The 14,214-nt window shown below is 28.7% G+C and overlaps 3 protein-coding genes across 3 annotated transcripts; all 3 read left to right on the top strand.

The window, feature by feature from the left end:
* The first annotated feature begins 1,043 nt into the window (after positions 1-1,043).
* On the top strand, positions 1,044-2,779 carry LOC119682646 (elongation of very long chain fatty acids protein AAEL008004-like). The gene is made up of 5 exons (XM_038096133.1): positions 1,044-1,317; positions 1,448-1,528; positions 1,593-1,755; positions 1,837-1,973; positions 2,043-2,779. Exons 1-5 carry the CDS (start codon positions 1,057-1,059, stop codon positions 2,232-2,234), a joined length of 834 nt encoding a protein of 277 aa, XP_037952061.1. The 5' UTR covers positions 1,044-1,056; the 3' UTR covers positions 2,235-2,779.
* Positions 2,780-5,708: 2,929 nt separating this feature from the next.
* On the top strand, positions 5,709-7,362 carry LOC119684264 (sorting nexin-12-like). The gene is made up of 3 exons (XM_038098266.1): positions 5,709-6,281; positions 6,803-6,898; positions 6,979-7,362. The coding sequence occupies exons 1-3, from the start codon at positions 6,099-6,101 to the stop codon at positions 7,207-7,209; spliced, it is 510 nt and encodes a 169-aa protein (XP_037954194.1). The 5' UTR covers positions 5,709-6,098; the 3' UTR covers positions 7,210-7,362.
* A 1,893-nt stretch (positions 7,363-9,255) lies between these two features.
* Positions 9,256-13,878, top strand: LOC119684242 (CCR4-NOT transcription complex subunit 10-like). The gene is made up of 9 exons (XM_038098247.1): positions 9,256-9,375; positions 9,433-9,598; positions 11,743-12,123; positions 12,181-12,287; positions 12,344-12,671; positions 12,740-12,840; positions 12,901-13,233; positions 13,290-13,591; positions 13,655-13,878. The coding sequence occupies exons 1-9, from the start codon at positions 9,308-9,310 to the stop codon at positions 13,678-13,680; spliced, it is 1,812 nt and encodes a 603-aa protein (XP_037954175.1). The 5' UTR covers positions 9,256-9,307; the 3' UTR covers positions 13,681-13,878.
* Positions 13,879-14,214: the final 336 nt, after the last annotated feature.

Genomic DNA, 14,214 nt, shown 5'->3' with positions numbered 1-14,214 from the left:
AAATAAATAACGAAAGAAAAAGGGACATTTTTGAACGCTTTCCATAGCTTTAATCAACAAAAAAAATCCATCCTTAACTAACAAAAATCAATCTATTCTATAAAATAATATATTCAATATAAATATATTTAATAAACTAAAATACATAACTTATTATTATTAAGTCCATCTCATTATATAACGATGTCTATGTTCCAAAGACAAGCGTATTGTCTTCAAGATCAGTGGCGTTATACCGTTCATATCTATTACAGATATGTGTACCGAGAATTTAGAGTTTATGAGGTAGTCAAACATGGCATTACTGTTTTAAATAATATTGCAATAATATCTAGTCATGAGGCACTTTTCTTATACAAAAAACAAAATGCATATAAGGACTGGCAGAGTAAACAATTTATCCATATACCAAAGCAACCCTAGCCATAATAATGCCATAAAGAAACAATACTTTCCTCCGTTTAAAAAAGAACAATGCCAATGTACTGTTCTGTTTTATTAATTGCTTTATTGTTTGGTAGATATGATACTACTAGATCATTAGTAATAGATAATGCTACTAATCTGAAGGATATCTTAGTCCAGCAATAGAAATTTCTATCGGATTTCTAAAAGATTGGACCCTTATTACATCACTTTTAGACGAAGGGTTAACACCTTAAGAGTTATCTACAGTGAGGCAGAAATCGATGTAGTTAACTTAATATATGTTAAGGTTTATAATAATAGTCAGATGATTTATCAAAAACAGTTCTGGAAAAAACAGTCAGAGAAATCTATGTTTCTTAGTACGATTATGTGACTAGCATATTAATAATAATAACAAAACGACTAATAATTATAATAACAATAATAAATAAGTTTACTATAATAAGTTCCTATAATAAATGCGTTTTGATATAGTTATAGTAAAAACTTAATTAAATATTATACGAGTATGTAAATAATTTATATGTATAATAATATATTAAAAGAGAATTTTTTTCAAAAATTTAATATGTTTATTTTGAGATTTAAAATTATTTCATTTTATTTTCAGACTCTAACAAAAACAAAATGTCGCTAAGAATGAATGAAACGAATACCATTGTTGATCGAATGGTCAACTTTTTTGTGGAGCATGAAGATATGCGAACAAAAACGTGGTTTCTCTCAAATGCACCGGGACCATTATTTATGATACTAGGAGCGTACTTATATTTCTGCCTATATGCCGGACCACGCTATATGCGTGACCGTAAACCGTATGAACTGAAAAACACATTAGTAGTATATAATGCCGTACAAGTTATATTAAGTTGGGTGCTATTCTATGAGGTTTGTATTGGATTAAAGCTTGTGTTATAAGCAACTATTAAGAGAAGTAACCTATGTGAAATATCATATAAATATATATAATATATCAATAAGGCTATTTCTAACTATAATTATTCTTAAATTACAACAGGGTTATAAAGGCGGTTGGGGTGGTCATTATAATTTCCGTTGTCAACCAGTAACCTACGCCACAGATCCAACATCTATGCGGGTAGGATTAGAAAATAAAACATATATATTTTAACCTTTTTATATAATTTTTAAAATATCTATAGATGGCACGTGCTGTATGGTTATATTATATTGCTAAAATTACTGAACTGCTGGATACTGTGTTCTTTGTTTTACGTAAAAGACAACGTCAAATTTCATTCCTTCATTTATATCACCACACTTTAATGCCAGTCTGCGCATTTGTTGGCGTTAAATACTTCGCTGGTAAGAAAACTATAATATGTATTTTTTTTTTATTAAAAAAAAAATGAAAAATAAATAAACTTTTAATGTTCTATTTTACAGGTGGTCATGGAACTTTACTCGGTTTCATCAATTCTTTCATTCATATAATTATGTATGCTTATTACCTGCTCTCTGCTATGGGTCCCAAAGTACAAAAGTATTTGTGGTGGAAAAAATATATCACTATTCTACAAATTGTAATTGAATTTGAAATATCCATAATATTACTCAAAGACTATACACTACTTCTTTTTATATTCGAATAGGTTCAATTTCTAATCATTTTCGTACACACATTACAAATCCAATTTCAACCCAATTGCTCTTTCCCGAAATCTATTGCTGCACTACTCACCTTTAACGCCGGTCTATTTACTTATATGTTCTCCTCATTTTATATTAAAAACTACAATAAAGAAGCTGCCATTAAAGCTAAAGCTGCTCAGAAACTGGAATAAAACTATACGACGTCCACAAACAACTCGAAAAGGATACGTTTCTCTTCAACAACACTGCATTGAGTTTTTGGTCAATGCTCTTCTTATTGGGGTCTGAACAAAATACAATTAATATTTTTACAATTTGTGAATTTATTGTGGGGTAAATATTTAGTTTTTTTAGTGTAGATATATAGAGTCTGTAGAACACAACGCGTATTTGTAGATATTATCATCATAGGTGTTACTAGCTTGTAGACAATTCGTATAGGATAAGTTTTATGTAAGTAAGTGAAGTGTACTTAGCATGACCGTGAGAACAATTTCACTCCGTTCTCAGTTCAGTTAAACTGCTGCATGGAACGTGCAATAGAACCAAAAATTATGCATTAGTTTTATTAATTCATATTGTTATTAGTATTACTTTCAAATAACGTTAAAAAAGAACGCCAAGAATATAACAAACAATCACAAATTAAAAATTCATCCTTAAAACACCGAATGCCAACGAAAGGATTTGTATGTAAATTTTGAAAAATCAAAATTTTAAAATCTATGTTTTCTTATTTTCTATATTCTATGTTTTCATAGTGTGCAATCTTATTAATAAAAATTTGACAAATATTAAATTTTGAACCATTTTAACATGTTTTCAAAATTAAATATTTTTACTAAATAAATATATCTATATTTGAAAACTTTTTGAAATGATCCGAAATTTAAAATATTTTTAAAATGTTTGATTTTATTATTGTTAAAATATTTTTAAAATAATTAAGATATATAAATAAACAAAATATTGTTTGTAATTTTATATAATTTTTAGGTGAATATGAACGAATCGAAATAAAATATCAAACTTTTGATACAATATAAATAAATAATTCATTTTTTATTTTTAAAGGATTTATTAACAATTTAATAACGATTTAAAGAAAGTATAAGCAATAAGGAAAAATAAAGAATTTTAACAAATCTTAGTAATATGCAAAGTTTGCTTAGTGCTATTGTGTACATTGTGTATATGTCTTACCTTAAAATCTGATATATCTAGAATTAAGCTATATTGACCTTTAGCATAAGGGGAAAACTGTAAATAAGTCTAAGAATTTCTCTATAATAAATTCCTCTTAATCGTCAATTTTTTTAATCACGCATATATTTCATATTAAAAAACTCTTCTATTTAATAAGTCAATATCTTTCCATGCCAACGCACTCGACGGAATTTTTATCCCTGTATAAAAGTTGGATATCCGTAACAGCTGATATTTTGGTTTTTATTAGAAAAATTAATTTTATATCATATCTTTCTTCTTATATCATATCTAACTCCCTAATACCGAATTTACTCAAATGCAATGCATTTTTTTAAAAATAATAGAAATGTATTCACGTCGCATTAAGCAAAAATCAATATTTGAAGCTACATAGAAAATATCAAAAAAGGTAATGGTAAGTATGATACAATTGCTTTAAACCGTCCACATAGGGGTTAGATTTACAATAGCGTGAAATAGTTCTAGGGTACCCGTTAAATAGTTGAAAATTATTTTTCGGCAAATCTGGGACAAAATATAATTGCTAATTAATTATGTAAAAATTATATTAAAATACTGACATCGAAAAGATACTATTAACAATAACATTCTAAATCTTTTTACTTCTGAACAATTTGCGAAATCGAAGGGTCATATAGATTTTATAGCAAGTAATTGGTGTTTAAACAAATTAAAAGAAGTCCTAATATCGGAAAAATTACTTATGGTAACATCACTCTGGACACTTCTAACAATTGAGCCAAAAATATTTCACCAAATTTAATTAAAGACTATAATGGGCAATGGCTCCTGGGTTTAATTTAACAAAATCACATAATCATACAGACAATATAAGATTCTGCCCATGTAAAGTACATTTTTACGTCAAAAACAGCTATAATCCCAATCAATACTGGATGCTGATGAAATTAACTTATTTTTTAATTGTTTTAAATTTTTTTTAATACTATCACTGTAATATAAATTACGAAGTTTAATGTATACTCTTCCGTAACAAAGCATTAATATTTACTGATAATGCTATAATAAGAGTGGCATGTCGTCAATACTCATATGCTTAACAAAATCTTATAAACATCAGAGATGTTAACATTTAAAATAGATCATAAAAATATATTCGACATTTAACGGTTATTTCGATTTAACGGTTTTATTTTGATCCTTTACTCAGTCTACGACTGCGTAGAAGATTGCTTGGGTCAACCGCGGGTAACATAGTTGTGTGTACTCAGTGGCCCACTCTGAACGCAATAAAATAAATACCGATTGGGTGATTTTTTGTGCTGATACTTTTTGCACAGAATGTGAAGAGGTTAAATTTTTAAATTTTTAAGTCTAAAATAAAGGTAATTGTACATCATTTCGCGTACAAACAATAATCTAATAATGTAATTTTTACGTGTTCCAGTACTTTTCAATTAAGGGTCATATAATTTAATTTATGTATGTGCTTTCAAATAAAACTAGAGTAACACAGATTCTTATTCCCACTGACTATATTGGTAAGAATTAAGAACTAAATTTTCTAAAATTTTACATTAAACCAGCTAGTACATATATTCAATTTTAGTCGCTTTTATGACTGTGGACTATTATATATGCTAGCGGGTTCTGCTGCCCCGCGGGTTTCGCTGCCAACCCCCGATTAATCATACAGACGTATTCATATTGAACAATATGTGCATACATATATGCTTTTAAATTGTCTAGAAGGGATATCAAATTTTGTTCCAATTTTGAAGTTCCCAAAAAAATGTATTGTATCTTCTGGAGAAAAATAATAAATTTTTCAATATTTATTTATAAATAACAATCCAGGTTTCCATAATAACGTTTCCAGCTGATTGCTCAACAATATATTAAAAAATGTAACAATGTAACAAAACCCGAAACGATAATGTAAAAACTAAATCAACTTTTTGGTATGAAAGTGCAAAAAAGATAAGTTTAAGCCTTTTTACTTAAATTTGATTAAAATTTTTCTATCGTATTGCTTAAGACAACACAAATAGCATTATATATAATATATATGTTTCTATTCCTACTGACTACATTGTTAAGAATTAAAAAACAAGTTTTAAAATTGCGCTGACAGGACATGAGTTTGATTCCTGGTATTTGCCGTCTTAAAAAAATATTTACGAATAATACTGATAATGGGTATTTGGCAAAACTCGAAGCTGCAGTATGGTCAGCCAAAAATTTAGTTAATTAAAATAAAACTTAAAATATGAATTTTACATTCAGTTTTAATTTTAATTATGACTGTGGACTATTATATATACTAGGGGGCTCTTATATGAAATGCGATTTTCTTTGCCAGATACATACTGGAATGGATTTATTTTGTACATGAGTTTCATTTCATAGCAATTTTCTATTGTGAATGTGTTGAAATATTAATCCATACAAATATCTGCATACTTTGCTTAATATATTTCTAGAAAAACAACTAATAAAAAAGAAAATAATATTGCACCAAGTAGGCAAGAAGTGATGTCGGAACGCAAAGAAGAAAAAAAGTGGAAAAGCGATATTTGATTACTTGTTTCTTGTTTTAACAGTTAACGTAGAAAATTAAAGAAATTTCCTCATAAAAATCTGGCACTATTTAATTGAGAAGTTTTTAATTCCAATAATAAATTAGACAAATTTATATGTGAAAAATATTCTATACAATTTGGATACAAAATCTGGGCGTAAATGTTGAGTTAATTGTTGAAATTACTGGAAAAAAACAAAGAAACAGTTTCTGGATATTAAACGTGGACTTAATTGCGTGTAAAACTGAATAAAAATAATAAATATATTTGTATATATCTGAAATGATGGTGGAATCATCGGACGGAAGCACTACTGACGCAACTCGCCGACTAAATGCCAAAAAACAAACACTGGACGATGCTTACGCAGTGCCAGCAAACTTTCTCGAAATTGACGTGGTTAATCCGCTAACTACGATGGCTGCAGGAAAGAAACGTTACACCGACTATGAAGTCCGCATGAGGGTAAGTGTGTAGTAATTTTTCTATTAGAAACAAGTTTGCGATAAAAATGAAATGCATAGTTAATAGAAAAATGAGGGCGGTGAAGAGCTTCAATTGCATTAAAAATAAATAAATCTAATTAAAGATTATCGCCGTTTTTAAAATGAAATTGATTATAGGGCGTCGATGAGGCATAATATATTGATAAATTTTTGTTAGAACATTGACCGACGTGCCAAAACGGTTAGTCACATATTCTTTCTCGCACGTCTTGTATTGATAATTTTTTTACATTATTATTATTTTTTTTTTATATTTTGTTTTAGTTTTTTTATTTTTATTTTGCTTGCCTGCGGATGTGTTGCACTGATAATGCGCTTCAATGTCTCAAGCAACTTTGGAATGACATTCTTTCACTTTCTTAATGAGGTCAAACCTCATTAAGAAAATTGCTTATATATTGCTTTTTGGCAAACACTAAAAATTTAAAAACGTTTTAAATGTTAAAGATTAACTTTTTGACTATTGTTTTATTTTTGTAGACAAATTTACCGGTTTTTAAAGTCAAAGAATCCAGCGTACGACGACGTTATAGTGACTTTGAATGGCTCCGAAATGAATTGGAACGTGATAGTAAGGTGTGTGTGTGTGTATGCATATAAGTTCAATTATTTTTAAAATTAAAAAATTAATTTTTATAATTTTGTCTGTTCTGCAGATTGTTGTACCACCATTGCCTGGCAAAGCCTGGAAACGACAAATGCCATTTCGAGGCGATGAAGGCATTTTCGATGAAAATTTCATAGAAGAGCGACGAAAAGGCCTCGAAGCGTTTATCAATAAAATTGCCGGACATCCGTTGGCGCAAAATGAACGATGCTTGCATATGTTTTTGCAGGAAAATGTTATTGATAAAAACTATGTCCCTGGAAAAATTCGCAATACATAAAAGATAACGAATGATTTCGCATGAGAATTTATGTAGAGCGTGTAAAGAGAGCGAGGATGTTGTTGCTCAGAAAGTGTATCAAAATTTAAGTTTTTTTTTTTAAATAGTGCTAGTTAAAATATATACAATATTAAACTCTTTTGAGATATTCTATTTTAATGTTTTTCGAATTCTAACTTATTTTGTTTAACATAGACATATATCAATAATATATTTGTTTAAAACGTTTATTTATCTTAAAATATGCAATTTTCTCTATTTTATAAGTAATAATCGATGTGCTATTTAAATTAATCTTTCTGATTGGAATTTCAATTGCTTGAAAAAAACTTCAAATTAGTCTTTTTATCTGAATTAATCATTATATGTAATAGCAAGTGAACAAATATTATACATAGGTATTCGTATCGATCGAAATTATACTTTATTTGAAATCCAATAGTTAAACTTGTATAGTTCAATCGAAAAATATTTTGAAGTTAAATTATATTTAATATATACAAATGAAACGAGTGACTTTCATTTTTGGTGAAATATGAATTTCTGCAAAACTAGAATAGTTTGTTTGTTACAATTATTCAAAAAATATAATTAAAGATATTTGAAAATATGTATAAATATTTAAAAATATCTTCTATTATAGAAAAGTGGTTCAATAGAAAAATTGACTATGATGCTATGCATAAATGCGTCAATTCTCATTGTGTGCCCTAACTGCAGCTCTATCCACCGTGATGCTGCCTTATCTGTTTTCTTGCCCCAAAGCTCATATAAACTTCAATCCAATTTATCTTTGGACCTATCACATAGAAGTGACTAGGTTTAAACACATTGATCTTGATTGAGTTCATATTAAATTCCCCTCAATGCGTTATGACTCGTAAATAATTCCAACCCACCTCACACTACCAATACCATCACATCCTAACCCATGTATTCGTTTTGTGGTTCTGTTCATGTTATTTTTATATATCCTTGCGGCCTACAATAACGACAACAATATTTAATATCTATAATGGCAAAGTAATCTATTTTCTCAAAGATATGTCTTAAATAGCGAAGAAAACCACAAAAAAATTTTTTGATCAGTTTCTATCTAATCATGTTTTAGATATTGTCAAAAATACCTCAGTGATATTTGGAAATAAACAATCTACAGCACCGTTTAGAATAATTATTTAAAAACGAACCCTGACGAATTTTAAAAGGAGGTTTAGTTAAGTTGATTAAATGTTTTGTTATTGTATTGTTGTTCTGTACTGAAATCTACTATATTACACTAAGCTAATCTTATAATTACTTTGTTTTATTCCAATTTGTCAATTGTGTTATGCTTTATTACGATTTTTTTCTATGTCAGTCATATATTTTAAAATTATTAGATTTAAAATACAAACTACCAAACCGAGTGCAAAGTTACTATATACTAATACTATATACTTCAAAATACAATTTTCATCCGTTATAAATGAGTATTTTTTTTGGATTTAAATACGATTTTTGTCCCAAGCGTTTATGGTTTATCGATGAAGTTGTCAAATTTTGAGATTAGCCCTAATATGTTCATTTGATCAACAAAATTAAAGCAAGAAGTGACAAATCGAGTACAAGTCTAGATTTCCCAATTCCCAATAAAAAATCCCTTTTACTTTCTATAATCAATACACTCTACAAAACGTTACGAAATTTTTATGCAGCATAACTATAATAGTTTAACCATACCTTTTGTACCGATTTTAAATATAATTAACTGCCAGCATTACATTTTATCCATACATGTAACAGGTGAATATTTATAAGTACATATACTCTATTAATACATTAATATATTCCTTTTCTTATATTTACTTTAAATTAAATATACATTGAAATAAAAATAATTTAAATAAAATGTAAACACAACAAATAGTGTTTTTCCAATACAAGCGAAATAGCAGCGACAGAATCGCTTATAAATGTCACAATACTGTGACTTAAATCAAATAAGAAAATATTTTTTGACTCCTGGCAACTCTGAATAATTTAAAAACATCTGTTTTGAAAGCACCAAATTTATTGTTTGCAATTATATTTCTAAAGACAAAATTATTTCTTAAAAATGTTAGATGAAAACAATAGCACCCAAGAAAATGAATTATTTACACGTGCATATGTGGAATATAACAAGTAAATAATCTTATTTAAAAACAGACAATATATAACTAAATAAAATTTTCATTTCAGTGAAAAGTACGATGAATCCTTGAACACGCTTAGAGAGCTCGAAAACATAAGCCCCAAACATAAAACGAAAATAAAACATAACTGTGCTGTGATCGCATTTTCAAAATCAAACTCAATTAATTTTCAAGAGTTATTAAAAACATTAAATGAATTATACGAGGAAGAGGTAATACACTTCAGTTATTCTACAAATGGAATCATTTTTCTAATTTAGTTAAAAATTGCGTTAAACGTTGTTCCATATGTTTCTTCCTTGGATCATTCGCTGACTGTTCTAATTGTTTTGTTAAGGTTCTTAAGTTTTCCATTGAAGTTTTAATGATTTCATCCTTTTTCCGAACATGTTCAGTGAAATTTTGGAAAATTTGCTTAGCTTGGCACAAAATATCAACATTTCTCTCAACTATAATACTATATAATTAAATAAATTAATTTTGTTTAATAAAGTAATTTACCATTGTTCCGTTCCTTTTCCATGCTTTGTTTTAAATCAGAACGAACTTTGTTGTGAATGTGTTGCGAACCACGTTGATATCTTTCACGTATTGAGTTCAATGGCTCCATCACACCCGATGACGTTCCTGATTGTACATTTTGCTGCTTATTATAATTTGGGTACGATCTAGTTGCTTGAGTACTGCATAGTCTGTTGTGGGGCATTTTTACATATACTATACAGAATTAAAAGCCTTAGCACTAATATTTATTATATATTTGACATTATTACTAACTTAAATAATTTTTTTTTTTTTGATTTGAATTGGTTAAAAGTCTTTTGACGTTAATATTAACAATTATGCTTAAACCATATATACATTTATATTGAGATGTGCATGCCATCCCCATATAAACAAAATTTTGACATTTAAAATGCAAAGATATATTGATTCAACTTAAGATACAGCAATTTGTTGTACCTTAAATGTACAATGTTGTGTTTTGATATCAAATGTACGCAACTTTGTATAAAAAATAAATATAAAACTTATTTATAATAAAATAAAAAATTGTGTAACTATTATGTTGAGGCTAGTTGAGCAAGTGGTTTCTTTATAACCCCTTTTTAAGCTTTGACTGGATTATTGTTTATTAATTCATCATACTAAGCAGTAATTGACCTCAGATCTGCATACCTCCCCGAGGAGCCTGTAACCATTCTGAGAATCGATAAAACGGTGTTGGTAAGCCTGTCAGTTTTCGTAAATAATTTCAGAGCTTTATCCTTTATGTGTAATACTGTATATAATATTTACATAACAACTCAAATAAATGCATATCTTGTGCATCATCGGTTTTCTACTTGATACAGAGAGTACTTATTTCAACTTATATATCTGTAATATCCATATAGTATTTTTGAATATATAAAAGCAAGATTTAATGATATCTCCCTTAATTTTTTTTTAGATGAAAATTCTTAGCCATTTGATTGCAATTTCAATTCTTTCAACGTCCTTTTATGTTGTTGAATTTTAACATAAACCGTTCCAACGTTCCTGTTGTTGCTGCTGTTTTACTCGTAGTCCGCAGGAATTTGCTTGTATCGACGAATTTGACATCTAGACGTTCTTTGAACCATCGTTTCTAGACAAGTCTGCTGGCTTGGTTTTACCTACTAATTGAAAAACTTCCAGATTCTTCAGATTCTTCCAGTTTTGCGCCCAAAGGAAGGAGTTAAGATACTGTTTGCAACTCCGCTAATATACAATTCTTTATCTCTCTTTTATTGTAAACTACTAGTCATCTCATATATTTTCCAATAATGTTATTCTTGGTTTCTACAGTGACCAGATCTATGTCAAGAAACCTTTTAACAACAATGTTATCCTTTCATTTTCATATTTTCAAGATATGCAAAGTAGTTATAGCGGTTAGATTCATATGAGTAGAATATTGTTAATGTAAAATACAAAAATATAATAGTTAAGACTTTGAAGAATAGTGAGTAAATTTAAAACTCCAAAAGATATTGTCTAATGAATTAATTAAACGATTAATAGCAATGAATCAAGCAATGAATATGTGATGATATCCGAAAAAGTTTTATGGTCAGCACAGAAATTAACTTGATTATGAACCATTAGTGGTGTTCAAGATCTCAAATAACGATATCGATAACTTAGTAAAATAGTAAGCAAGACACATTTCGAGTAAAGGTATTTTTTTTACCGCTTTGCATAGATATTATACTACTCGTTTGTCTAGCCCGTTTTTTAAGATCGTGAATATCCCTAAAAATTATACTTTTTTCAATTTTATATTCCGCACAATATTTATCATGTTTTTTTTTGTTTTATACAAAATCTACAGATTGAAAATGCAAAGTTGAATTCATCCGGAGTTTGTTTCACTCCCATAGCGAATTATAATAAAGCAATTATATATTATAATCGTTCACTGCATCGGACAGGTATTAAGTATTTATTGCCTGTTGTGGAGAAGTTAGAATCTTTTGAAGAAAACTTTGCTCTACTTGTTAGTACGTTAATGTTAAGATTGCTACTTGCTTCTCAACAACTTAATAGAGCACAACATTTCCTAGCCTTACTACAAATCAAATTTCCACGGATCGCAGATTCATTACTACCAGATGAAAATTTTACTGATAAACAATTGTTAGAGGATTTCAAACTTTTGGCAATGCTCACAAACGTATTGAACCGCAGGACAGTTGCTATTCCGGATGATGGGGTAATTATTTCTTTTAAATACACTCATAATCGCTTTTTATACGACAGTGTGTTATAGTCATTAGAATTTTCAGCTTTGAAAGCACGACAATACTACATTATGAAGGATTTTCAAATGGCTGCAAAACAATTAAAAATCATCAACACTGAAAGCAATGAGAATAAGTAAGTTTTTTCCATTTTATCACTTAAGATGTTATTCAAGAAGTATTTTATTTCAGCACAGATACTGATATTTTGAAGACGTGTATTGCGAACAATATGGGCATAATACATTTGCGAGTGAGACACTACGCCATAGCAGCTAAGTTTTTTCAAAATGCCATTACTTTCGATAAGCAAATAGCTTCCAATATGAGGAATATACCACTTTATGATATTAGTTCTGCCCGATCTTGTGAAATATTATATAATCTAGGTATTTCCATGCTGCATCTACGACGGCCAAAAGAAGCATTCCAGTGTTTTTTGGTGCCATTGAAATTTTATCACAGTAATCCAAGATTTTGGACGCGTATGGCAGAAGCATGTATCATGGAACATGAAATGGTAAATAATTTTAATCACAAACAGCATACACAATCAATTTATTTTTGGGTGTCCAAATTATATTTCAGAAACTTCTACTTGAAGATAAAAAACCGATGGTCTCTTCGGTTGTTAATATTGGTTCGAGAAGAAAATATATTTTAAAACCAACACCTCGCACAATGTATCCGTGAGTAAAATCAAGCTTGTATTTTTTCAGTACTGATAATTCTAATTTGGTGAATTTTAGTCCAAGTACTCAGTGTGCCGTATTACCAGAACCTACCATGGAATTCGCCATACTTTGTTTACGCAATGCTCTAACGTTAACAAAATTTTATAAGTCCAGTTTCAGTGAACAAAATGAAGAGGGTGGCGGTACAGAAAATCAAAACTGGAAAGAAGTCATTGATAATAATTTTTGTACACCATCAGCACCTATATCAAAAGATGCTTTGGACAGAATGTTGTCAGCAATTTATACTGCTTACAGTTATGTTTCAATACGACTTGGTGATTACGTTACTGCCTTGGAAATGGCAAGGGAGTGCTCTAAGTCCGAAAAATTATCGGATGCCCATAAGTAACAAGTTGTTTTAAATAATTTTTTCGTTATAAATTAAATTCTTTGTCTCTCAGAATGTTAGTGAAATTATACTCTGGGCAGGCACTGATAATGATGGATAAAATTGGAGAAGCTCGCAGTTACTTGGATCCACAATTTGTCAATGGGTTGAATGCATTTGATTTTGAAACAAAAGATTGGCAAGTTAAGTCATTGGAAGCGGCACAAAATGTTGTTCGTTACAATTTGGCAGTTGCCTTCGCACTTCAAGGTGACTTCGATGGTACCTCAAGACTACTAAACACTTGTACGCATCCGGTAGTGATCGCTAAAACGATGGCACTTAAAATTTATGTAGATATTAAAACAGGAAAATGTATGTATTGGAAAAGTAACTTTTAATACATTTTTATTAATAATTTGTATTTTTTGGTTTCAGATTGTAAATTTGAAAAAAGTTCTTGAAAAAGATACATAAATATAAATGTAAATTTTTAGTTACGATACTACATGTTTGTTTTAAAATCATCCATGTTATATGAGATCTAATTAATGGACTTAATTTCAACTAATTTTTGCTTTCTTTACTCCTGTAATTTTGAATCAGACGTATTTATTTTCTCTGTTTATACATATAATTTGGACGCACTATACTTGTAAATTTGGTCATAATATATTATTTTTGGTTGCAACAAATTAACAAATTAATTCTTAAAACTGTTGTTCCGATAAAAAACAAAAATAAAGTTTTTTTCACTTTTAACAACGTCAATTTAATAAATTAATTTTTATACTACTTTAATATATCTTGTATAATAAATCATAAAATCCGGTCTAACTAAATTTGTCTAGATTAAAAGTGCTAATTTCTAAAATAAGCAAAATGAAAGAAATAAATTGTTTTGTCATCCTAACCGAGTCTCTTTTAATTAATAATGCAATTAATCAATGTTTTTAAATTTAGTTCTGTGTGGTATTTAAAAATGTAGATATGGACTC

This window comes from Teleopsis dalmanni, chromosome 2 (genome assembly GCF_002237135.1).
Source record: "Teleopsis dalmanni isolate 2A chromosome 2, ASM223713v2, whole genome shotgun sequence".
In the NCBI taxonomy this organism is placed as follows: Eukaryota; Metazoa; Arthropoda; class Insecta; order Diptera; family Diopsidae; genus Teleopsis; species Teleopsis dalmanni.
This window is presented reverse-complemented; position numbering and strand designations above follow the sequence as displayed.